The 26,285-nt window shown below is 36.6% G+C and overlaps 1 protein-coding gene across 4 annotated transcripts in view; it reads left to right on the forward strand.

Annotated features, from left to right (window-relative positions):
- ABCA9 (ATP binding cassette subfamily A member 9) overlaps nt 1-26,285 on the forward strand; it is a 65,824-nt gene that overhangs the window by 10,904 nt on the left and 28,635 nt on the right. For all 4 annotated transcript variants that reach the window (XM_044247552.1, XM_044247551.1, XM_044247553.1 and 1 more), the window contains 16 exons: nt 77-303; nt 9,176-9,317; nt 9,563-9,748; nt 10,992-11,139; nt 11,544-11,712; nt 12,479-12,540; nt 13,556-13,666; nt 14,089-14,264; nt 14,500-14,619; nt 15,246-15,384; nt 16,044-16,134; nt 18,466-18,605; nt 21,555-21,674; nt 22,868-23,066; nt 25,213-25,379; nt 26,016-26,149. In XM_044247552.1, the coding sequence (XP_044103487.1) occupies nt 77-303; nt 9,176-9,317; nt 9,563-9,748; nt 10,992-11,139; nt 11,544-11,712; nt 12,479-12,540; nt 13,556-13,666; nt 14,089-14,264; nt 14,500-14,619; nt 15,246-15,384; nt 16,044-16,134; nt 18,466-18,605; nt 21,555-21,674; nt 22,868-23,066; nt 25,213-25,379; nt 26,016-26,149 (2,331 nt within the window). The remainder of the gene's footprint in view (nt 1-76; nt 304-9,175; nt 9,318-9,562; nt 9,749-10,991; nt 11,140-11,543; nt 11,713-12,478; nt 12,541-13,555; nt 13,667-14,088; nt 14,265-14,499; nt 14,620-15,245; nt 15,385-16,043; nt 16,135-18,465; nt 18,606-21,554; nt 21,675-22,867; nt 23,067-25,212; nt 25,380-26,015; nt 26,150-26,285) is intronic.

The raw sequence follows: 26,285 nt of genomic DNA on the forward strand, positions 1-26,285 counted from the left end.
GTTATAACTGAGAGAAAATACATGAGGTTAGAACTGGTGTGATGATAACAATGTGTTCCTTGATACCTTCCCTTAGATCACAACAAATCATTCAGTGATGGAAGAGCTGATGTCAGTCACTGGTATAAACATGAAGATATTACCTTTTGTTGCCCAAGCAGGAGTTGCAACTGATTTTTTCATATTCTTCTGCATTATTTCTTTTTCCACATTCATTTACTATGTATCAGTCAATGTTACACAAGAAAGACAATACATTAAGTCATTGATGATGATGATGGGCCTTCGAGAATCATCCTTCTGGTAAGTTACATGGCCACAATCTACCATGCAACATAGATAAACACAACAAGCTAGCTGGTTGGACTCCCTAAGTCTATGATGTATGATATTTAAACTTGATTCTTTCCTAAAGAAGTACATTGTAAATGAATGGAATAGATTCAATTAAGCATGGTAAATAAAGCTTTTCAAACCTCTTTAAATTAAAGGAAGCCTGATCCCAGAGGTGTCTACTGATACCCAAGTCATTAAGAAATAAAAATGATGACTCTCAGTCACTAATTGCTAGACATGAGTACACCCAAATATGTTAAGAACAGGAGATTTCTATTGTTCAATGAAATACACATTTCAGATATTTCATGAGATAAGGTGGTTAATACGCCCTTGAATTGAGGGAATCATCACTCTGATGACACTGATGGGAAAAGTAAAAAAAAAAAAAAAAAAAAAAAGCCTGTTATGCTCTTTCAGCACAGAACTTCCTTAGTGGAGGACTAACAGTGTGATTAGAACACAAGCCTGGGAGATAGGAAGCCATGGGTCTTCTCCATCTGAACATTACCACCCCAAACAACCTACTTAATTTCTTAAAACTCTGTTTCCTTTTCTGTAAAACATTGTAATGGCATCTATCTCTCACTGACTATGAGTATTAAAGAAGGGAATGTATTTAAAGTGCTTAGCATTGAGCTCAGCAAAAATTAAGCATTCAATATTAGATGACAGTTGATAGAAATTTGGAAATGGTCATAGTCTGAGAGGACAGTAGATGTAAGTTTAAGAAACCAAGGAGTGATGAATGCCTGGGTGGCTCAGTAGGTTAAGTGTCTGCCTTCAGCTCAGGACATGATCCCAAGGTCCTGGGATTGAGCCCCACATCAGTCTCCCTACTCAGCCAGGAACCTACCTCTCTCTCTCCTGCTCCCCCTGCTTGTGCTCTCTCTCTCTCTCTCTCTCTGTCAAATAAATAAATAAAATCTAGAAAGAAAGAACGAATGAGTGAACAACAACAAAAAGAAACCAAGGAGTGAATCTGCAACTAGCAACAAGAAAAACTTAATGAATTTAGTCAAGGGATGTATTTGATATATAGAATAGTAAAAGTATGAGTTCTATACTGAAAAAGTCATAGTTTGAATTTGGTTTCTTTACACACTGATGTTATTCTCACTGGTAAACAAGATTTGTAGAATCTACAGAATAGTTCTGGACATATGAAATGTAGTTTTTAAAAGGATGTTAGGGGAGTCCAGGATGGCAGAAGAGTAGGAGATCTTAATTTCGTGTGGTATCAGGAATTCGGCTAGAATAGCTTTCAAACCATTCTGAACACTTGCAAACTCAGCTGGAGATCTAAGGAAAGAATTGTTGCAAAACTACAAATAGAAAAGTGACCACTTTCTGCAAGACAGAATGACAAGATGGAAAAACTCACCTCAAAACACAAAACAAAACAAACAAACAAAAAAACGAACAAACAAACAAAAAACCAAGAGGCAGTACTGACTGCCAGAGACCTAATCAGTATGGACATAAGTAAGATGTCAGAAATAGAGTTCAAAATAATAATTATAAAGATACTAGCTGGGCTTTTAAAAAAAAGCACAGAAGGCACTAGAGAATCCCTGTCTGAAGAAATAAAAGAACTAAAAATCTAATCAAACCAAAATAAAAAAGGCTATTAATGAGATGCAATAAAAAATGGAAGCTCTGGGACGCCTGGGTGGCTCAGTTGGTTAAGTGGCTGCCTTTGGCTCAGGTCATGATCCCAGCATCCTGGGATCGAGTCCCACATCAGGCTCCTTGCTCAGCAGTGAGCCTGCTTCACCCTTTGCTTCTGTCTGCCACTCTGTCTGCCTGTGCTCTCTCTCTCTCTGACAAATAAATAAATAAAATCTTTTTTTAAAAAAAAATGGAAGCTCTAACTGCTAGGATAAATGAGGCAGAATAGAGAATTGGTGATATAAAAGACAATATGGTGGAGAAAAAGGAAGTTGAGGAAAAAGAGAGATCAACTACTACTAGATCACAAGGGGAGAATTTGAGAGATAAGTGATACCATAAAGCAAAATAATATTAGAATAATTGGGATCTCAGAAAAGGGGGACAGGAGGCATATTGGAGCAAATTAAAGAAGAGAGCTTCCTTAATCCTGGGAAGGAATCAGGCATTCAAGTCCAGGAGGCACAGAAAAACCCACTCAACAATCAGTTAAATATGTCAAACCCTAATATATAATGGTGAAACTTGCAAATCGCAGAGACAGAGAGAAAATCCTGAAAGCAGCTCAAGAAAAGAGGTCCTTAACCTACAAGGGTAGAAATATTAACCAATCAGCGGACTTATCCACAGAGACCTGGCAAGCCAGAAAGGAGTGGCATCATATAATCAGAGTGCTAAATGGGAGAAATATGCAGCCAAGAGTAGTTTATCAAGTTAGAATATCATTCAAAATAGAAAAGATAAAAAGCGTTCAGGACAAACAAACTAAAAGAATTTTGAACACTAAATCAGTCCTGTAAGAAATATTAAAAGGGATTAATTAAATATTAAAAGGGATTCTTTCGGAGAAGAGAGGGGCCAAAAGTAACATAGACCAGAAAGGAACAGAGAAAGTATATAGAAATTGTGACTTTACAGGTAATATAATGACATTAAATTTATATCTTTCATTAATTGGTCTAAATGTAAATAGGCTAAACATCCCAATCAAAAGACACAGGGTATCAGATTGGATAAAAAAGCAAAACCCATCGATATGCTGTCTGCAAGAGATTCATTTCAGACCTGAAGATACTTCCAGATTGAGAGTAAAGGGATGGAAAACCATTTATCATGCTAATGGACACCAAAAGAAAGCTGGGGTGGCAAACCTTATATCAGACAAATTAGATTTTAAACCAAAGACTGTAATAAGAGATAAGGAAGGATACTATATCAATATTGAAGGTTCTATCCAACAAGAAGTTCTAACAAATTGTAAATATTTATGTCCCTAATATGGGAACAGCCAATTATATAAAGCAATTAATAACAAAATTAAAGAAACACATCAATAATAATACAAAAGTGATAGAGGACTTTAGCATTTCCCTCACTGCAATGGACAGATCATCTAAGCAGAAGATCAACAAGGAAACAAGAGTTTTGAATGACACACTGGACCAGATGGACTTCACAGATATATTAGGAGCATTCCATTCTAAAGCTACAGAATTCACATTCTTCTCAAGTGCACATGGACCATCCTCCAGAATAGATCACATACCAGCTGTACAAATCAGCTCTTAATTAGTACTAAAAGATTAGGATCATTCCCTGCTTGTTTTTGGACCACAATGCTTTGAAACTGTAACTCAATCACAAGAGGAAATTTCGAAAGAACTCAAATTCATGGAAGCTGAAGAGCATCCTTCTAAAGAATGAATAGGTCAACCAGGAAATTAAATTAAATTCTTTTAAATTCTTTTTAAAATAATTAAATTCTTTTTAAAGAATTTTAAAAAATCATGGACACAAATGAAAATGAAAACACAATAGTTCAAAATCTTTGGGATGCAGCAAAGTCAGTCATAAGAGGAAAGTATGTAGGAATACAAGGCTTTATCAAAAAACAAGAAAGGTCTCAAATACACAACTTAACCTTACATCTAAAGGAGTGAGAAAGAACAGCAAATAAACCCTAAACCTAGCAGAAGATAATTAATAAAGATTAGGGTAGAAGTGGGACACCTGAGTGGCTCTGTCAATTAAGCATCTGCCTTTGGCTCAGGTCATGATTCCAGGGTCCTGGGATCTAACCCCATATCAGGATCCCTGCTCAGTAGAGTCTGTTTCTCCCTTTTTCTCTCCCTCTACATCTCCCCTGCTCATGCTTGCTCTCTCGCTCTCTCAAAAAAAGGAAAAAAAAAAAAAAAAGGATTAGAGCAGAAATCAATGAACTATAAATCAAGAGAACAGTATAACTGGAGTATAACAGTATAACTTGGAGCTGATTCTTTGAAAGAATTAATAAGACTTTAATAACACTGATAAGCCGATGGCCAGACTTACCAAAAAAAAAAGATTCAAATAAAATAATGAATGAAAGAAGAGAGATCAAAGCCAACATCAAAGAAATACAAACAATTATAAGAACATATCACAAGCAAGTGTATGCCAACAAATTATGCAATCTGGAAAAAATGGGTGCATTCTTAGAAATATACAAACTACCAAAACTGAAACAGGAGGAAATAGAAAACCTGAACAGATCCATAACTGGCAAGGAAATTGAAGCAGTAATCAAAAATCTCCCAACAAAAGAGTCCAGGGCCAGGTGGCTTCCCAGCAGAATTCTACTAAACTTTTAAAGAAAAATTAATACTTATTCTTCTGAAGCAGTTTTAAGAAATAGAAATGGAAGGAAAACTTCTAAACTCTTACTACGAAAGCCAGCATTATATTGATCCCAAAACCTGACAAAGACCCCCAAAAAGGAGAATTACAGGCCAATATCTCTGATGAACATGGATTCAAAAATTCTCACCAAATATTAGCCAATAGGATCCAACAATACATTAAAAGGATTATTCATCACAACCAAATGGGATTTATTCCTAGGCTGCAAGGGTGGTTCAATGTCCACAAACAAATCAATGTGATACACTATATTAATAAAAGAGAGGACAAGAACCTTATGACCTTCTCAATAGGTGCAGAAAAAGCATTTGATGAAATTCAGCATCATTTCTTGTTTAAAACCTTCTTAGTATAGGCATAAAGGGAATGTATCATAAAAGCCATATATGAAACACCCACAGCAAATATTACTTTCAGTGAGGAAAAACTGAGAGCTTTTCTCCAAGGTCAGGAACATAGCAGGGATGTCCACTATCACGACTGTTTTCAACATAGTACTATAAGGGCTAGCCTCAGCAATCAGACAACGGAAATAAAAGGCATCCAAAATGGCAAACAAGTCAGACTTTCACTCTTCACAGATGACATGATACTTTATGTGGAAAACCCAAAAGACTCCACCCCAAAATTGCTAGAACTCACACAGGAATTCAGCAAAGTGGCAGGATATAAAATCAATGCACAGAAATCAGTTGCATTTCTACATACCAACAAGACAGAAGAAAGAGAAATTAAGTAGTCAATCCAATTTACAATCACACCCAAAACCATAAGATAACTGGGGATAAACCTAACCAAAGAGGCAAAGGATCTATACTCAGAAACCTATAGAACACTCAGAAAAGAAACTGAAGAAGACACAAAGAAATGGAAAAATGTTCCATGCTCATGAATTGGAAGAACAAATATTGTTAAAATACCTATGCTACTTAGAGCATCTATACATTCAATGCAATCAAAACAACATCAAATTTTGGCAGAGCTTGAATAAATAATCCTAAAATTTGTATAGAATCAGAAAAGACCCAAAATAGCCAAAGGAATGTTGAAAAGGAAAATCAAGCCTGGTAGCATCACAACCCCAGACTTCAAGCTCTATGACAAAGCTGTAATCATCAAGACAGTATGGTACTGGCATAAAAATGGACACATAGATCAATGGAACAGAACAGAGAACCCAGAAATGGATCCTCAACTCTGGTCAACTGATCTTCAACAAAATAGTAAAGGATATCTAATGGAAAAAAGACAATCTCTTCAACAAATGGTGTTGGGAAAATTAGACAGCCACATGCAGAAGTATGAAAGTGGATCATTTTCTTACATCATTCACAAAAATAGACCCAAAATGGGTGAAAGACCTAAATGTGAGAAAGGAATCCATCAAAATCATAGAGGAGAACACAGGCAGCAACCTCTGTGACCTCAGCTGCAGCAACCTCTTGCTGGACACATCTCTAAAGGCAAAGGAAACAAAGGCAAAAATGAACTATTGGGACTTCATCAAGATAAAAAGCTTTTGCACAGCAAAGGAAGTAGTCAACAACAGAATGGGAGAAGATATTTGCAATGTCTTATTAGATAAAGGGCTAGGGTGCCTGGGTGGCTCAGTGGGTTAAAGCCTCTGCCTCCAGCTCAGGTCATGATGTCAGGGTCCTGGGATCGAGCCCTGCATCAGGCTCTCTGCTCAGCAGGGAGCCTGCTTCTTCCTCTCTCTCTCTCTGCCTGCCTCTCTGCCTACCTGTGATCTCTGTCTGTCAAATAAAATAAATAAAATCTTAAAAAAAAAAGATAAAGGGCTAATATCCAAAATCTATGAAGAACTTATCAAACTCAACACCCAAAGAACAGATAATCCAATCAAGAAATAGGCATAAGATATGAAGAGACGTTTCTCCCAAGAGGACATACAAGTGGCCCACAGACTCATGAATAAATGCTCAATATCACTCGGCATCAGGGAAATATAAATCAAAACCACAATGAGATACCACCTTACACCAGTCAGAATGGCTAATATTAACAAGTCAGGAAACAACAGATGCTGGTGAGGATGTGGGGAAAGGGGAACCCTCCTGCGCTATTGGTGGGAATGCAAGCTTGTGCAGCCTCTCTGGAAAACAGTAGAGAGGTTCCTCAAAAAGTTGAAAATAGAGCTACCCTATGACCCAGCAATGGCACTATTGAGTATTTACCCCAAAGATACAAACGTAGTGATCCAAAGGGACACCTGCACCCTAATGTTTATAGCAGCAATGTCCATAGGACCCAAACTATAGAAAGAGCCCAGATGTCTATCGACAGATGAATGACTAAGGAATATGTGGTATATATATAATGGAATACTACTCAGTCATCAAAAATTTGAAATCTTGCCACTTGCAATGATGTGGATGGAACTAGAGACTATTTTGCTAAGTGAAATAAGTCAAACAGAGAAAGACAATGATCATACATTCTTACTCATATGTGGAATTTAAGAAACAAAACAGGATCAAAAGAGAAGAGGGGAAAAAGTAAAATAAGATGAAATCACAGAAGGCAACAAATCATAAAAGACTCTTGGTCATAGGAAATAAACTGAGGGTTGCTGGAGAGGAGGGGATGGAGGGATGGGGTAAGTGGGTGATGGGCATTAAGGAAGGCACATGATATAATGAGCACTGGGTGTTATATAAGACTGTTGAATAACTGGCCTCTGTCTCTCAAACTAGTAACACATTATATCTTAATTAATTGAATTTAAATTTAAATTTTTTTTAATTTAAAAGAAGAACATTAGGCACAGTTCAGTTGAGTAGGAAGACCCCACATATTTAATACTGCCAATTTAAACCAATTTATTTTTTTTTCCTTCAGAAATGTTCCATTAACTCAGTGCAAAAGTGAAGAAAATGGATTGCTGGTTTGGTCTAGAATGGGAGTTTTTTCTGGTGTCTCTTTTGTATTAAAATTCTGGAACTCAATTCTGAAGAAAAATTTGCTCACTATACATTTTTAAAAAGAAATCTAGGGGCGCCCGGGTGGCTCAGGGGGTTGAGCCTCTGCCTTCAGTTCAGGTCATGATCACAGGGTCCTGGGATCAAACCCTGCATTGGGCTCTCTACTTGGCAGGGAGCCTGCTTCTCCTCTTCTCTCTCTGCCTACTTGTGATCTGTCAAATAAATAATTAAAATCTTTTAAAAAAGAAAAAAATAAATAAAATAAGAAATTTACAGAGAGTCAGAGAAAAGTAAACAACATGATAAAAAGAAGAGAGGAAACCAAATAAATCCAATGAAGGAAGGTTAAAAAAAAAAAATCAGGACTTTTCCTCCATAAGAAAAGGCTGTGACATTCTATTGATACTGCTTATGAGTGAAATTAAGAAGTTTATAGGACTCAGAGAGATGAACAATTTCAGATGAACAGATGTGATTGAGCAAAGGGTATCATTACAATTAGGCAAGATTTCCTAAAACGTGATGGCATTTTATACTTTGGGGAAAAGAAAGCTAAGTGTTCATCATGGTCTCATTATAAACCAGTTACCACATTAAACACATAACATACAACATTTCATTTAATTATCTTATTTTTCAGTAGACATTAAGGAAATTTAGAGAGATCCTGTAGCTACCTCTCAAACCATACCATTACAATGTAGCACAGAAAGCCTGAACCTACATCTGTATGATTAGAAAGCTTGTTATCTTTCCCCTATAAAAAAAAAAAACTTTATTCCTGTTTTTTGTGGCAATGATAGCAAGAAAAACATATCTTCGTATCCATCTTTCTGTATCTCTGTGTTGCAATGCCTACCTGTGTATCTGATCTATACCTAATCTACATCTAATCATCTCTATAAGGGGTTGGCAAGCTATTTGGACAGTTGGCAAGCTAGGAATGGCTTTTATGAAAATACCTAAAAAATCAAAAGAACAATAATATTTTATGGCACACAAAAATTTATATGAAATTCAAATGTCAGTGTTTATAAATAAATTTTTTATTGGAATGGATTCCAGTCATTTGCATGTTTCCTGTGACTGCAAAGGCAGACTTCAGTAGTTGCAAGAGACCATATGGTCCAAAGTGCCTAAAAGATTTACTGTCTGGCTCAGCAGAGAAAATGTTTGCTGATCCCTGCTTCATCATGATTTTCCTCCATAGTATTTATACTCTACTGAAAGACGTAGTCCCGAATGGATATATAGGTTGTTGATGTCTTCCCAGAAAACTATTCCCAATTATCCTCATTACATGACTCTGCCTATTTCTGTCTTATTTTGCAATTAGTTACCTATTTTACCTGTTTACTTGTTTATTGTCTACCTCCCCCAGTAGCATATGAACTTTGGGGACAGAGAAGTTTTCTAATTTCTTAGCTATTATATTCCCTTTTTTTTTTAAATAGAGGGTAAGCTTCCCAAGTCATTTGCAGAGTAAATGCATAAATAAAATTATTAAAGTGCCAGCTCTCTGAACTGATGCTTAGTTTCTGTGCTAGGCTCTCCTGGGGTTTGATGTATGCTGGCTTCATCTTTATTGTGGCTACTTTGATGGCTCTTATTACAAAATCTGCCCAAGTTGTGGTCCTAACTGGCTTCATGGTGGTCTTCACCCTCTTTCTCCTCTATGGCCTGTCTTTGGTGAGTTGGTGAATTTAATATCTTTCTCTCTCTCTCAGAGAAAGCCTGCCAGTCATTTCTCACTGATTCTAGTCATGCCTCTTCTGTTTCTGTTTGTTGTATAAGAATATTTGCATGAGACCAGTATCTGGGGGCAGGGGGAGAGGAATGGATGTTATATATTTTTGTATTATGAAATTTTTTTATTATGCTACTGATGATTCTCAGAGATTTATATACTACCTGAAGTTTTTCTCTCCTCTCAGATAACTTTAGCTTTCCTGATGAGCGTGTTGATAAAGAAACCTTTCCTTACTGGGTTGGTTGTCTTTCTCCTTACTGTCTTTTGGGGGAGTCTGGGATTCACTGCATTGTACAGACATCTTCCTGCATTTTTGGAATGGACCTTATGTCTTCTTAGCCCTTTTGCTTTCACTGCTGGAATGGCCCAGGTAAGAGTGAATATAACTATTTCATGTTTTACAGAACATTAAAAAGTTCTCTCTGAGGAATTCATCCTCTATGTTCTTTTTTTGTTTTGTTTTGTTTTACATACGATTGCTTTATTTATTAAAAAAAATACCCTTCATTTTTTTTGTATCAGTATTTTATTTTATTTATTTTGGGGGGGAGATTTTTTAAAATTTATTTTCAGCAAAACAGTATTCATTATTTTTGCATCACACCCAGTGCTCCATGCAATCCATGCCCTCTCTAATACCCACCACCTGGTTCCCCCAACCTCCCACCCTCCACCGCTTCAATTCTAAGCATCAAAATTCCTATCCACTTTTGTAAAGATACACATCTAAGGTATTGGGGAGGGGTTTATTTTTATCTCCCAGCATAACTGGCTTTAAGTCATAGAGAGGGCACAGATTACATGGAGCACTGGGTGTGGTGCAAAAATAATGAATACTGTTATGCTGAAAACAAATAAAAAATAAATTAGAAAAAAAAAAGATAGGTTGATACTCCATTATTGACGTGGTTCTGCTTTTACTTTCAATTGTTTTTCCCAACGAACATTTAACTTATGTAATGCACAGGGAACATGACCCTTAATACTATCACAAGTACTTGAAAACCAGGAATTCAATAGAAATAAATTTTTATTTTTAATTGGCCAATTGTACATGAAACTGAAACTTTTCCAAGTCTTCTTGGAAAACTTAATTCTAGGTGTGACATCATAGCCATAAAATGCTACATGAAAGATTACATTACATATAATCTCATTGTAACGCACTATAGTTTGCATTACAATGTACCATGTACAATTTCTTATTATAATAAGAAATTAGTATTGTGTCTTCTGTCCAGCCATTGAAGTATTTCCAGCCTTTCATGTTTTTACTTTCAACTAGTGTCCCCTTTCTAGCACATCCCCTTTGCCCCCATCCCACACTGGATGAAATCCTTAGGCAGTCCCTCCTTTGAGTTTTCACTTCCCAGAGTATTTGCCCACTTCTGCTAATGGGTCTCTAATCCTTCAGTACCTACCTCCACTAACTTCCCAAATTGATTTGTAGTTATATGGATTCAGTGTCATGTCTTCCAATAGATTAGAGCTCTGTGAAGACAGGAACCGTGTTTTATTTTTTTCAATCTCAGTGTTCAGCAGAAATAAGACAATAATAATTCTTTATACTCCGTTTATCCTTCTAAAATTCAGTGTATGTATCTTTTTTCCAGCTTATACATTTGGACTATGATGTGAATTCTAACATCCATTTGGATTCTTCTGACAACCCATACCTAATAATAGCTACTCTTTTCATGTTGGTTTTTGATGGTCTTCTGTATTTGGCTTTGACATTATATTTTGACAAAATTTTGCCCAGTAAGTAGTAACCTAATTGTGTTTCAGTGCAATTTCATTTGGTGCATTTCTTTAAAATAACTGTCTACAACATACCAAATATAAATTATCAAGCTTTTTTTTTCAAAATTTCTAAAATAAGCCCAATGGTATTCTGCATTTCATTTTATAGAATTGCTTTCTAAGATCTCATTCTACCACAATATTTTAAATTGTTTCTTTTTAAAGAGACATTTGCAAGAGATGAAGGATAATTATACTATTAGTGCTTATATTAGTGCTAGATGAAGAAAGCTAGTGCTTGGTACTGAATCTTAAGGGTGTCTAAATGCTTCCCAAAGCAGCTGCCTTGACAAGCTATTCTGTGATCAATAATCCTTAAAGAAGTGACTGATCCAATGCTCAATTGCCTCCTGTTCATATAGCTGAATATGGACATCGACATTCTCCTTGGTTTTTCCTGAATTCCTCTTTTTGGTTTCAACACCAAAGGGCTGATCATGTGGCCCTTGAGAATGAAATAGATTCAAATTCTTCATCCAATGACTCTTTTGAACCGGTGTCTCCAGAATTCCATGGGAAAGAAGCCATCAGGTAATAAATAAATCACATGAAGGTGCAAACGGAGAACAGGCCAGGGACCCAAGGTCTATCTGGCAAAACACAGATGTGACAAAGATCTCCTGGGTGCCTCTTTGTACCCACCTATATCCAGGCCGTTCCACTCACAAAAGGCCACAATTATTGTTAAAAGCACTCTGTTTTCCCACATTGTCAGCATTTATATTTACAAGTGTCTTATTGCAGAACAACAAATATCAGGAATAAATAATCTTCATATTCCCATTTCTCTCATTTTCTTTTTTGCCTCTTCTTGATTCTGTGCTCCCTTTCTGTGACTGTTTTCTTTAGGAAAGACACTGTCATCGTATCCCTTGTTATTCTTCATCTTTTCTCTCTAATTTCCTCTGTCTCTCTCCTCTTTGCCTCCTAATGGAGAAGGGGAGAAGGGGGAGGCAGGTGATGCAGAAAAGGGGAGACAAGCATCCAGAGAGATGGGAAGAAAATGTAAGTTAGGGTACTCATGCCACACATATCTTCCATTTGAGATATGGATGTGTTTTATTCAGTGCTGCTTTCTTTATTTCCAAGCTCCTAGAAATCCCTAACTTCCCTGGGTCTTTGCTTAACATTTGTTCCTCATTCAACTTGCCATTGTCTCCTGAGGAAAGTTCCTGTCACCACGGGTCACGTGAGGGAAAGAGCCGCTGGAATTTTCTCACAACCCCAAAGACTTGATTTCTCAATTCTCAATTTCTACTTCCACAATGTCCTTAACACATTTTCCTCCCTTTTTCAGAATAAGAAATCTTAAGAAAGAATATAGAAAAGGAAAACGTGAAAAAGTAGAAGCCTTGAAAGGTAATGAACTAACATCATATTTAATATGATTGTTCGATTTGGTGACTATGCCTCACTGTTGTACTGTCTTCATGGAGATAAAGAACAGATATTCCAGACCACAACTCTCCTTCATGTGAGCACACTGTGTTTCCTCCTGAGTATACGTAAAACCAGAGAACAATTTTAGAAAGTCAGGGTGTGCCGTGGATAACTTATGGGTTTGAAAGTTGTATGACTGCATCATGAAGTTCTTTTTTTTTTTTTTTTAAGATTTCATTTATTTATTTAACACAGAAAGAGAGATCACAAGCAGGCAGAGAGGCAGAGAGAGGGAGGGAAGAAGGCTCCCTGCTGAGCAGAGAGCCCAATGCGGGGCTCGATCCCAGGACCCTGAGATCATGACCTGAGCTGAAGGCAGAGGCTTAACCCACTGAGCCACCCAGGTGCTCCTGCATCATGAAGTTCTTTATGTTCACACTCCCTAATCCTAATAAATGATCTTTATTATAGTCAGCCCATTTTTTTTTGTTTTTTTTTGTCAGCCCATTTTTAATGACAAAACTGCCCTCATCCTAAAAATTGTTAATCACATGATAATATATCATCATAATGCACATAAAGTGTGTCTCATGAGGAAGATGCGATTTTAAAAATAAGGATTTGGGGATGGATTTTATTTTGAATATTGCTAACCAAATATACACATGTTATAAGAAATTATAAAAACTTTGGAGAATGTGGGGGCACCTGCATGGCTCAGTTGGTGAAGCATCAGACTCTTGATTGCGGCTCAGCTCTTCAGCTCAGGGTCGTGAGATCGAGCCTCACATCCGGCACCACACACTGCACGGGTCTACTTGAGATTTTCTCTCTTCTTCTCCTTCTGCCCCTCCCCCTGCTGTGGTCTCACTCTAAATAAAAAAATAAAATCTTAAAAAAAATTTGGGGGGCAAATGTAAAGTTAATATGTAAGCTCTGAATGGGATTTTGTTTTTGTTTTTGTTTTTTGGGGTTTTTTGGGAAATAACACCAGGTCTGGTATTTGACATATACGAAGGCCAGATCACTGCCCTCCTTGGTCACAGTGGAGCTGGGAAAACCACCCTGTTGAACATGCTCAGTGGACTGTCCCTCCCAACGTCAGGTGAGAAGATAATTACAGGCAAGAACATGAGCCCGTAAATTAACTGTGCATTTTATTCGTTAATTAGTTTTGTTGGTTCATGTCAATAGTTAGTAGTTTCATTAACTGCTAGTCACACCAGGTATTTCAGAGACAAGTCTTTCAAGTTTCTCCAAGGTTTTCTTTTAATAGATGTATGTTCTACTCATTTAGAAAAGTCTTTGTGGTTTCAGTATTTCAAGATCAATAGATTTATGAATGGGCACTCTAGCTGGTTCGGATGAATTGTGAGCATTACATTTTTAGTCAAAAGTGTACTCCATAAAGGTACAGTATGTTTAAAAGACTCTAGTGTTGGACACACATTGTTTTTTTCCTTTAAAATATCATAAATGAAGCATGGCGGGTTATCCTGATGCTGACTGTTAACCTTCTGCTTCTAGGTTCGGTCACCATCTATAACCACACCCTTTCAAAAATGGCTGACTTGGAAAGCATCAGCAAGCTCACTGGAGTCTGTCCACAATCCAACGTGCAATTTGGCTTCCTCACTGTGAAAGAAAATCTGAGGCTTTTCGCTAAAATAAAAGGGATTCAGCCACGTGAAGTGGAACAAGAGGTAGAGGAACCTATTAGGTGCCACACAGCCATGAACATGAAATTGTTTATCTAGAAAATTCTAAATTTATTTGTGTTATTGCTACACGGTTCATCATCAAAAGGGCAAAAAAGCCCTTGGCAATGAACAGCAAAACGACTGTGTCTTTAAAAGCAAACATGCTGGGTTTTGGACTAAACATCCTTTTCTTTCTTTCTTTCTTTCTTTCTTTCTTTCTTTCTTTCTTTCTGGTTAGATACAACAAGTTTTAAGGGACTTGGAGATGGAAAATATTCAAGATATTCTTGCTCAAAATTTAAGCGGTGGACAAAAAAGGAAACTAACTTTTGGGATTGCCGTTTTAGGAGATCCTCAGGTAAGTCAAGCCAAAATTACTGGTGAATGAGATTGAGGACTATGGAACTATTGTATTCCATCAGACTGAATTTGCAAATGGTGAATGTAAAAGAACTGTTCAAATGAAAAATTAAATAGTAAGATATTTCTCTCAATCACTTTTACACATATATATTTTTTTCTTTTTTATTATTTTTCTTTTTGCCAAGAATTGAGTTTGTTTTTTTTTTTTTTAAATCAACATATAGGTATTTGCCCCAAGGGTACAGGTCTGTGAATCATCAGCACTCACATTTCACAGCACTTACCATAGCACATACCCTCCCCAATGTCCATAACCCAGCCACCCTATCTCTCCCCCTCACCCCCAGCAACCCCAGTAACCCTCAGTTTGTTTCCTGAGAGTAGGAATCTCTTAGGGTTTGTCTGACTCCCTGGTCCCATTTTGTTTCATTTTTCCTTCCCTTTCTCCCAAAACCCCCGCCCTGCCTCTCAAATTCCTTATATCAGAGATCATATGATAATTGTCTTTCTCTGATTGACTTATTTTGCTTAGCATAATACCCTCTAGTTCCATATTGCTTTAAAAGAAAAAAAAAACTGACCTGAAAGGGGAAAATGATTTTATGTTTCCCTACTGTGCAGGTTTTGCTGTTGGATGAACCAACTGCTGGGTCAGATCCTCTTTCAAGGCACCATGTATGGAACCTCCTAAAAGAGAGGAAATCCAATAGAGTCATTCTCTTCAGTACTCAGTTCATGGATGAGGCTGACATCCTGGCTGGTGATTTTCTTTTTTTTTTTCTTTTTCTTTCTTTCTTTTTTTTTTTAGATTCCACATATAAGTGAGATTATACAGTATTTGTCTTTTGCTTTCTCTGATTTATCTCACTTAGCCTAAAGCCTTCAAGTTCCATCCATGTCCTTTCATGGTGGTTCTTGGTTTTCTCTTGTATCTCAGTGGAGAAATTAAGGACGTGGGTGAAATATGTGTAGATAAGTTCCAACACAGCTACTGTGTATGTGTGAGTGTGTGTGTGTGTGTGTGTGTGTACAGGAGATTCTTGCTTTCATTCATTTGAATGTCCACATCTCCATGTACATTGTCGCACAAATGTATTCTGATCTTATTGCAAAGAGCTCATTGGTTGTAAATATATAGCATACTCTTCAAATATATATGTTTTATTCATTAGGAAAGTCAGTTGGCTTGAAACAGATCCTTCCACTATATGATAATTTTTCTCAACATACTAGAGAATAAACTAACATAACATTTTAGTTATTGGACAATGAGGAAATTGGCTTATATATGACCAGAATTAGAATGCAAATATTGTAGTGGATCATGCTCCTAAAATATATTATTAATGGATTTGTTCTTTTATAAACAATGAGAGAATAACCTCGTCATACAATGCATTGTTTTTCTTTTCTGCTTAGACAGGAAGGTGTTTATATCCAATGGGAGACTGAAGTGTGCAGGCTCTTCTCTATTCCTGAAGAAGAAATGGGGCATTGGCTACCATTTAAGGTACAACCTGTATTGTTGTAGACATGTTAGAACATGTTGCAGACAGGAGATCTCAGTATGTTATTGATCATTAATATGTCCAGTATTAGTATGTAGGCTACAAAATTATTAAGATCTTTTCAAGAGTGCTATGTTAGAATGACACCACACTGCTCTCTTTCTTAGCTAATATCAAGGGCAGGTGGGATTGTACACATGGAGACTACATGCCTTTAGTTTAGTTTAAACTAAGTTTAAACAACATTTTTGGAAAATAGTTTCACAACACATTGTTGGCAACGAGAAATGTAGTGACATTCCCACCCTCTCTCATCATTTTTCCAACGCCTCCTTTTTGTTCATCACGACAATGTCAAGTCTCTCTGTTCTCCCTCATTTCATAGTCCCCCTCATTCTTTCGATCGCTTTCTCTTCCTGATAATAATGAATATCATTATTAATCATTATTATTATTACTGTTGTTATGTTATTAAGTAATGTCTATCACTTATCCCATGTTGGCTATGCTCTAGGTTCTTGCTAGGATATTTACATGTGGAATACTCATATAATTTATTTAACCCTTCAAATAACTGTAAGAAGATGGTACTGTTGGCCTCTGACATGTCAGGGAGTTTTAGTAATAGACCCAATCTCACATTATTTAAAGTGGTAGAATCTTTGGGCCAAGATTACAGGTGTGATATGAATCTCTCCCTATAATTTCTGCTAAAATATTAGTATTTCTTAAAAAATAACTTAAGTCACTTTATCCTCAGAAGTTAAAAGTATACCCTACATTATGTACGGAGGGTTTAATCTGATCAAATCTATCACTCCATCATGATTACTTGGTACAATCTAATCGAATCAATACCTTCCAACTAAAATGAACCACTCACTGTTTTCTTTTCTTTTTTTTTTTTTGTATTTTTTTTCCAATTTATTTATTTTCAGAAAAACAGTGTTCATTATTTTTTCACCACACCCAGTGCTCCATGCAAGCTGTGCCCTCTATAATACCCACCACCTGGTACCCCAACCTCCCACCCCCACTCACTGTTTTCTAAGTATGTTCCATGATTATTTTTCTTCTCTCTGCTGAAGGTAGGACATCTGTTTGACATGTCCTTCTCCAACCCATTTTAACCAAGTTCAAATCTTGTCCATCCTTAAAGGTCTTTTCTGAATATTTTCTCCAATAAGTATCCTCTTTTCTGGAACCTGGGAAGCACTATTTTGAATTGTTACTTCAGGCAAATTAATTAACCTGTCTTTGATCCTCAGTAATTTAATTTATATAATAGTGGTAATGTACCCACATTGCAGTTAAGGCTAAAAATTTTGAATGAATGAATATTTGACAAGGTGCCAAGTGCTTAACTGACTTAAACTTCCCTCTTTCTCACTTCTTCCAAAATATGCTGCTTTATATTACTGCTATGTTCCAAGCTCCTCTACTGAAGGTTCTGCATTCTTTCTGTTTGGGATCCAGGATCATGTATTACATGGGGCCTTGTAAACACAGAATAGTTTTATCTAAAATTGATTTTTTTAAGTTGTGTGATCAAAGAGATATCTTCATTATTTGATAGCCTCAATAAATTTCAATGGATATGACTAATAATGATGCTTCTAAAATCCAATGATTTCATGAAGAACTTTGCATGTTTTCACTAAGAACACAGGTCATCTTTGAGTTGAATAAATTTGGGGCCAAAAAATGATAAAATTAGCTAACATATACGGAGGGTTTACTTGGTGCAAGGCTCTGTGTGATCACCTGCATACTTTATTTTATTCTGTCTTTTGAAATTCTTTGAGAGCTGAGTATTAGAACATTGATTAGAATTTTGATGGAAAATTGATGCTGGAAGGCTAACTAAACCTAAGTTCAGGAACATGGATCAGTGGGACATTAGAAACATGATCTTAATGACTCTATCAAGTTAATCCTGGGTCTGTGTTCACCATGTTCAAGTCTTAGTTTTTGTAAAACCCATACTTTATTGCAAAAGGGAAATTGAAGCTGAGCTTTTGGATAGCTGGAGAGAAAATCAGGCATTTCCTCCACCTCACTCCAGCCAACATCTAGCTGAATATCTCTTCCCTCCAAATAATAATACTTGAATTATTACCCCTTACATTGGTGCCTCTAGATTATATAGTTTGGACTATATTTGGACTATTTACTATATATATGTGTGTGTGTGTGTGTGTGTGTGTGTGTGTGTTTTATATATATATATATAAAATCTCATAAATATTAATGAAGTAACAAACCTACTACAATTGTTTGTAGAGATGGTGTTGGGTAATAAATAGCTTTAACATGCTCTTTTTAAATGTCAGTTTGCATCTGAATGAAATGTGTGATCCAGACAGTATAACATCACTTGTTAAACAACACGTCCCTGATGCCAAATTAAGGGCACAGAGTGAAGAAAAGCTTGTATATATTTTGCCTTTGGAGAGGACAAACAAATTTCCAGGTAACAGAACATAGAGACCACAGAATGATTTGTAACAATGTTATTAACAATAACAGTTCCCTTAAGAATGATGGCTGACATCTTTATGCTTGCTAAGTGCATGGCAGTGTAATCCTTTGATGTTCCCCAGAGTTACTGCTAGTATTAGCTCCTGATATTACCCCCAAATCACTTATGAGTAAACTCAGGCAAAAGATACCAAATATGCTTCAAGTGGCAACCTAGACAGTTAAGAGGTATAGGACCACAGCAAGCTAAAATTAGGAATATTTGGAACATTTGTTTCAGGAATGAATGAGAGAGCCTGCTCTGGGCAAGGAGGGGCCTGTGAAAACAGCATGCAGTATTAAATGGGAGTTGAGGGGATGGTACACCAGCACAGGTACATGGTTTTATTATAAACACCATGACATAATATTATAATCCAAGTAACCGAATAGTAATTACAATCAAACCATACATTGCCAAACTTCTAAACTTACAATTTTGCTGCAAATACAGAAGCCTGGAGCCTCAGTGCCATCCACTTTTCTAGCTCATCTCTCAATATGCTTTCATTTGCCAAGAGTTTTGGGGTAGATGGCATTTAAAAAAAAAAAAAAGTATGACCATAAAATGTGTTTGCTTTGAGTTCAAGGAATTTGCCAGCTTTTAATGGTTGCTAATGGCTCCGTGGCAGTCTGCTTGAATGAATAAACCTGCCATAATCATGGTTCATAAGGAAATACAGCACTAGACAGTAGCATCATTGAAAGCTGGGATAATAGAGCCAGATTGGGTAGGTTCCAAGCCCAGCAAGGCGGTTATGAGCTCCATTATCCTGGACAAATTATATTACTTTTCTGTACTTTAGTTTCCCTATTTGTAACAAAGGGATAATGATAGTACTAACTTTATAGGATTTTCATGAGGATTAAATGATTTAATATATTTAAATATATTATTAAAATATTAAAAATAAGCACAGCACCTAGAATCATAACTGACATAGAAGTTATAGTATTTCTTCAAGTCTAAGATAGCCTCAGCTGTAAGATGTGAAATAGAAAGAAATGGTGCTGTTTCTTTACAATGACATACCAACATTTGGGATACATGCTCATTTCAAATATGGTAAAAGATGATGAAATGTATTTATCTTAGAATCAGTGAAGCAACTGTAGTCCTAGATGTGTGTACCATGTCTTTGATATACATATACGTATGGAAACAGAAATCTTTATGAAACCCACAAAGCAAAGTGTTAAATGGTTATTTGTTAAATGCATTTCAGAGGGGAATGCACAATTTAAAAAAAGACTGAAAAAGAACCAACACTTAGAACTCATTAGAAATCATGACTACTTCTGTATTTTTATTTATCTAACACACCTTTAAGATAGATACCTTTAATTTCTCCCAATATTTGAATTAGTTCATCCTTTATTCTACTTCAGATTTTCCTGAACTGCCCCCAAAGTATGCCCAGTATCTTTAAGAAAACAAAAAATAAAAACAACCCTCAAAGTGGCCTACTAATCCTTATAAAGACATACCTTCTTTTTAAAAAAATTTTTTGCAGCATGATGTCTCTTTTATTTTTTATTTAAATTCAATTAGTTACCATATAGTGTATTATTAGTTTCAGAAGTAGAGTTCAGTAGATTCATCATTCTTATATAACACCCAGTGTTCATTACATCACTTGTCCTCCTTAATGCCCATCACCCAGTTACCCCATCCCCCCAACCCCCCAGGAATCCTCAGTGTGTCTCCTAACGTTAAGAGTATCTTATGTTTTGTCTCTCAAGTCCTACCTTCTTTGAAGGCTCTTGTGTAATCTTCACACCATGGTCAGAAGCTGGAAAAGAGAGAGTAAATGCAAAGTTACATACATACTTGGTTCTTTCCTTTAACATATATATTTCTCTAAAATAGGGAAGATTGTGAAGCACCTAATTATTTCTATGAACATTAGTTCTTTTGCATTTGTAGTCTATTGCCTACAAGTTATTCCTAAGAGCATTCTTACATTCTTATATTCCTGAGTGAATGGGGTTTTAGAATTTAATATTTCCTACCTTAGTCATTCATAGGTGCTATAGCATGTACTGTAGACTGGGGGTCTTACAAACAGTAGACATTGATTTTTTGATGGTTCCTTATGCTGGACAGTCCAAGATCTGGGTTCCAGCACCTTTGGGTTCTCATGAGATACCCCTTTGGAGTTGCAGAGTGCAGACTTCTCCTGGTCTTCCCATATGGCAGGGAGCAGGGAGAGGAAGCCATATTTCTTGTGACTCTTTCAAAGGTATTAATCCCTCCACTCTAAGGACCTCATCTAATCCTAATTATCTCCCAAAGCCCCCACCTTCTAATACTATCACACCAGAGGTAGCGTTTCAATATACAGATTTATGGGGATTTACGGGAGACCACAGCATTCAGTTCATTTATTACATTCCCCATTATCAAACAGGTTAGGTTTTTTTTAAGATTTTATTTATTTATTTGTCAGAGAGAGAGAGAGAGTACACACAAGCAGGCATAGTGACAGGCAGAGGCAGCGAGAGAAGCAGGTTCTCTGCTGAGCGAGGAGCCCAATGCAGGACTCGATCCCAGGATCCTGGGATCATGACCTGAGCCGAAGGCAGTGGCTTAACCAACTAAGCCACTCAGGCGTCCCCAGAATTAATTTTTTTAAACAGAATAAATAAAACACAATATTTCTTAATGAACTCAGCATATGTAGCTTTCCAAGAATGAAACATAGATGATTACAATTTTATACTCAAGACATGGAAGCACACTGTATAGGTTATTTTAGAAATAAGGGAAAGTCTATATCATAGCTTTGTTTCTTATGAATGCTTTTGGGCTATCATACATGTTATCTATTATTGAAAAATGTAGCTACTTAATATCATTACAAATTATATTCTTCTAATGCATTTCTGTGACTACTTTTAGATCTTTACAGGGACCTTGATAGATGCTCTAACCAAGGCATTGAGAATTATGGCGTTTCCATGACAACTTTGAATGAAGTGTTCTTGAAATTAGAAGGAAAATCAGCTATTGATGAATCAGGTAAAAAAAAAAAACAAGAAGAAAAAGAAGAAGAAGAAACTTCAATTTTACCTTTCTGTAGAATATTCTATCTTGAAAATATAGATGAGGTTGTATGTTTTGGGAGGTGCTCTGATTCTGATTCTGATTCTGGTTGGGAATTCTTAGAGCAGAGAAGAGATGTATTTCTGTCTCTTTCTTCCCTTTTCTCCCAATGCTGGTTCCCCCCTCTTAAATTCCTTATTTTGTAGTATGCATTTTACTAAGGGTGTGGGATATGGCAGTGCACAAGATTAGGTCCTCATGGAGTAGACAATAAATATGTAAGTGCTATAGAGAGAAGGAAATTAGAATTGTATGTTGATAATTAACCTTTCTTGTAACATTTTGAGGATATTGTCTCAATGTCTTCAGGATTCCATTGTTGTTATGAGAAGATTTGCTGTCAGTATTGTTTTTGAGTATTTTTTTTATTGGTTGAGTGGGTTTTAAAAAATACCTCTTTCTCTCTTTTTCCCACTGTTGAAGTTATGTACTTGTGGTTATGCTTAACTTTTAGTATACATATATTAGAGCTTTCTAAAAGTCTAGAGCTGATCAGTTTCTCTAGGCATGTCTTCCAAAAGAAGTAACCTTTTTCTTGTCTTCAAGAAATGGCTACATAAAAAAATATTGTCTCTACCAATTTTATATCCTTATATCCTTAAAATATGCCAATTTTAAGGGGATAGGAAGGGTTCTATATATACTGGCTTTTCTACCTTAGTCAGAAATACTAATAGTTTATCTTTTGCAATGAGTATATTTTTCTAAGCTAAATATGGGTTTCTTTTCATTGACTTTCCTAGAATGAATTAAGTCCTTGAGGCTATAGACCCAAACCTTTTTATTTTTTATTTTTATTTTTTTAATTTATTTATTTTCAGAAAAACATTATTCATTATTTTTTCACCAAACCTTTTTAAAAAGAAAAAACAAGATTTCTTTTATTATGTCATTAGTTTTTCTTCTTGTATTATGCTTTTTTTTTTTTTTTTGCTTTGTTTCCTTTACTTTAGTGGTTATTCTCGTAATGCCACGAATTCATTTATTAGCATCTCCTTGCCCAAAATTCTCTTCACCAACACCACTTGGTGGAAAGACGGTCATCGAGAAATCTAAGTAATACACATCTAAAATGACACCTTATAAATTATCGATTTTATGTTTTATAGATGATGAAATTTGGGGAGAGTTACAAAGTAATAGGACAAAAGACACAGGAAGCCTTGTTGAGCTGGAACAAGTTTTGTCTTCCTTTAAGGAAACAAAGAAATCCACCCGGGGCATGGCTCTCTGGAGACAACAGCTCTCTGCAGTAGCAAAAGTTCGCTTCCTCAAGTTAAAGAATGAAAAAAAAACCCTGTTGACCATGTGAGTACCCAGGTGTTTCAGATACGTTGGGTCAGTGCTCTCGAAATAAGTGCAAGGGGAAAAAACAAACACACCTCCGAGATAAAGCACAGCAATTGCATATGGTCATTTTTTTTTTTAACACAGAAAATAATTTCTAATTGCTTGGGTGGGTATATAACTAAACCTGGTAAAGCTTGGGCTTTTTCTTTTAATTCCACACAGAATCTGCTCTTATCCAAGGGTTGAAATCATTTTTCTGAAGCATGGAAGTTAGCACTTGGGTCCCATCCCCAGAACTTCCTTTTTGCCCACACAGCTCTGTGCCAGGCCGTATCTGAGCCTGTATCCATCCTCGGGAACCTGCTTCATGGTTCACACATTTCCCTATAGCTTCGGGTCCTTCATGAAACAATACCTCCTTGCAAAAACCCTGATCTCCAGCCAGGACTCATTCATTAAAAAATACTTGCTAGCACTTCTGCCTAACATTCTATGTTAAATATCTGTAACACTTACCAATATAAATCAGACATGAGATTTGGCTCATGAAGGCGATTCAAAGTATACTAAAAACCATAACATAAAATTAGACAATATTGTCAACCAGAACATTCAGTATGCAAAAGATTAGGTTACAATATGGGCATCAGAAAAATCATCTTGTGATTTTGTGTGTGTGTGAGAAATAGAGTCTGGTGTAGGAAAATGTTAACAGTTAACCAGGGAGCCTGATGTGGGGCTCGATCTCAGGACCCTGAGATCATGACCTGAGCCAAAGGCAGAGGCTTAACCCTCTGAGGCACCCAGGTGCCCCTAAAAAATAATTATGATAATGTATTTCATACAGTTGAAGAGTTTGGGCATTGTGACCAGAAAGGAAGTATTGAAAATTTATTTTTTTTCCAATTTATTTATTTTCAGAAAAACAGTATTCATTATTTTTTCACCACACCCAGTGCTCCATGCAAGCCATGCCCTCTATAATATCCACCACCTGGTACCCCAACCTCCCACCCCCCCACCACTTCAAACCCCTCAGATTGTTTTTCAGAGTCCATAGTCTCTCATGGTTCACCTCCCCTTCCAATTTACCCAAAAGCACATACCCTCCCCAATGTTCATAACCCTACCCCCCTTCTCCCAACCCCCCTCCCTCTAGCAACCCACAGTTTGTTTCGTGAGATTAAGAGTCACTTATGGTTTGTCTTGAAAATTTATTTTTTATTTGAAAAGATGATTGACATAATTAGCACAGATTGCTCTGGGTGGCTCAGCCCGCTGGGCATCTGACTCCGGATTTCAGCTCAGGTCATGATCTCAAGGTCATGAGATTCAGCCCTGTGTTAGACACTGCCCTCAGAAGGGAGTCTGCTTGGGGATTTCTCTCTCTCTTCTGTCCTTCCCCTCACTTTTGCTCCCTCTCACTCTCTTTCTAAAACAAACAAACAAAAAAAAACAAACAGATTGCCAATTGCACTTAATTGGGCAACAGTGCAAAAAATGGCTTGGAAATAGTAGACTCTAGAGACCAAGAAAACAGTCATTGAGGACAATATTGAAAGAGGTCAGGAGGGAGATAATTAAGGTCCTAACTTAGAAAGTGGAAGAGAAAAGGTTTTTAGGCACCTAGTAATGATGATATGATAGAAATTTTCAGCTATTCGGAAAAGGGACTTAAAGGAGACAGATTAGTGGGAAATGGCCCTTGGAACTTGAATAAATGAGAAAATGTTGTAATTTATACAAATTGGAAACAGGAGGGGAAACGCCTGAATGTAGTACGTCTGGGTGTTGGTGGTATGCCAGTGTGCAGTGGTCTAGAAAAAGGAAGAAATGCAAGATGGAAACAGAGGAAAGAAGTGGGAATTGGAGAGAGATTTGAGCCAGCCAACCTCATGAGCTTGAGTGACATGTCCAAAATGGACAGGGCGGGGGAGTGGGGGAGAGCCATTAGAGAGATAGAAAGACCAAGCATAGATACAGAGGAACCATTTCATTTAGGAAAAAAGAAACAGGGGTGGGGGTGGGGAGAAGCATGATTCCTATATTTGCCTAGTGTTTAGAATTTATTTCTATTTTAATATCCACTATCTACTCAAACTTAAAAATCTATAAACATTGCTATAGACTAATTTTTTTTTCTTTTACATTTTCCTCCATGTAGATTATTACTTCTTGGCATCAGCTTTTGCCCTCAGCTTTTAGAGCATCTATTCTATGAGTTATATCAAAAAAGTTATTCTTGGGGACTGACTCCTGATATGTACTTCCTCTCACCGGGACAACCGCCTCAAGCTCCTCTGACCCACTTACTGGTCATCAATAAAACAGGTAAACATGAAGCAAATGTAATTTTCCAGCTTTGTTCTTGAGAGATTCCCCAGACAACATAAACCATGAGGGGGCAGAAAAAAATTCTGCATGTTTTAGAACACCTATGAGGCCAAATAGGAAATTAATTTAAAAAATGAAAAATTCAAGGTTGGGGAGTTTATTTTAGAAACACATCCTGCAAGGTCACTTAAATCCTGAAGTTGATTGCACCGAGCAACAAAAGGGGATTTAGTAAGATAAATCATTGAGTGATCATTGAGGTCTTTCCACAACATTTTTAAAAGTTCTATGCCTTCTTGAGGGCTGCAAAAAAATCTGTTCCACATTTCTAAGAAAATAGAAGATTAATATCTTTAAGGATTATAATGTTAATGTTAAAATAGTATTTTTACATTAACAAAAATTATATGCAAGTGGTGAGGCTCTAGGGCAAGTCATCTTGTCCTGTCTTTGATATCAGATTTCCTATCACAGTATCAATGCTGCCTTTCTAAGGAAATTCTTAGACAATCTTTATTATGGTATGCTTTGGGTGATATCACTTAGTTTAGTTTAGGTGTTTTTTTTTTTTTTTCTTATTACTTATCTGTTGTTTTACTTCCCTTGCTTCTTTTGATTTTACCTTCATGGTAGGGTCAAGTATTGATAACTTTATACATTCACTGAGGCAACAGAACATAGCTTTGGAAGTGGATGCCTTTGGAACCAGAAGTGGCCCAAACGAGACATCGTACAACGGTGCTATCACTGTGTCAGGTGATGGCGAGGTATGCTGGGCTCTGATTTTGCATCTTACCAATGATGGGGTACAAGGGCCATTTGAGTAATACTTAACAACAGACATAAAAGGTCAGTTTAACCCAAACAGATGGGATATCTCTCATTTGTGAGTGTAAATATTTG

This window comes from Neovison vison, chromosome 5 (genome assembly GCF_020171115.1).
Source record: "Neovison vison isolate M4711 chromosome 5, ASM_NN_V1, whole genome shotgun sequence".
NCBI classification, from domain to species: domain Eukaryota; kingdom Metazoa; phylum Chordata; class Mammalia; order Carnivora; family Mustelidae; genus Neogale; species Neogale vison.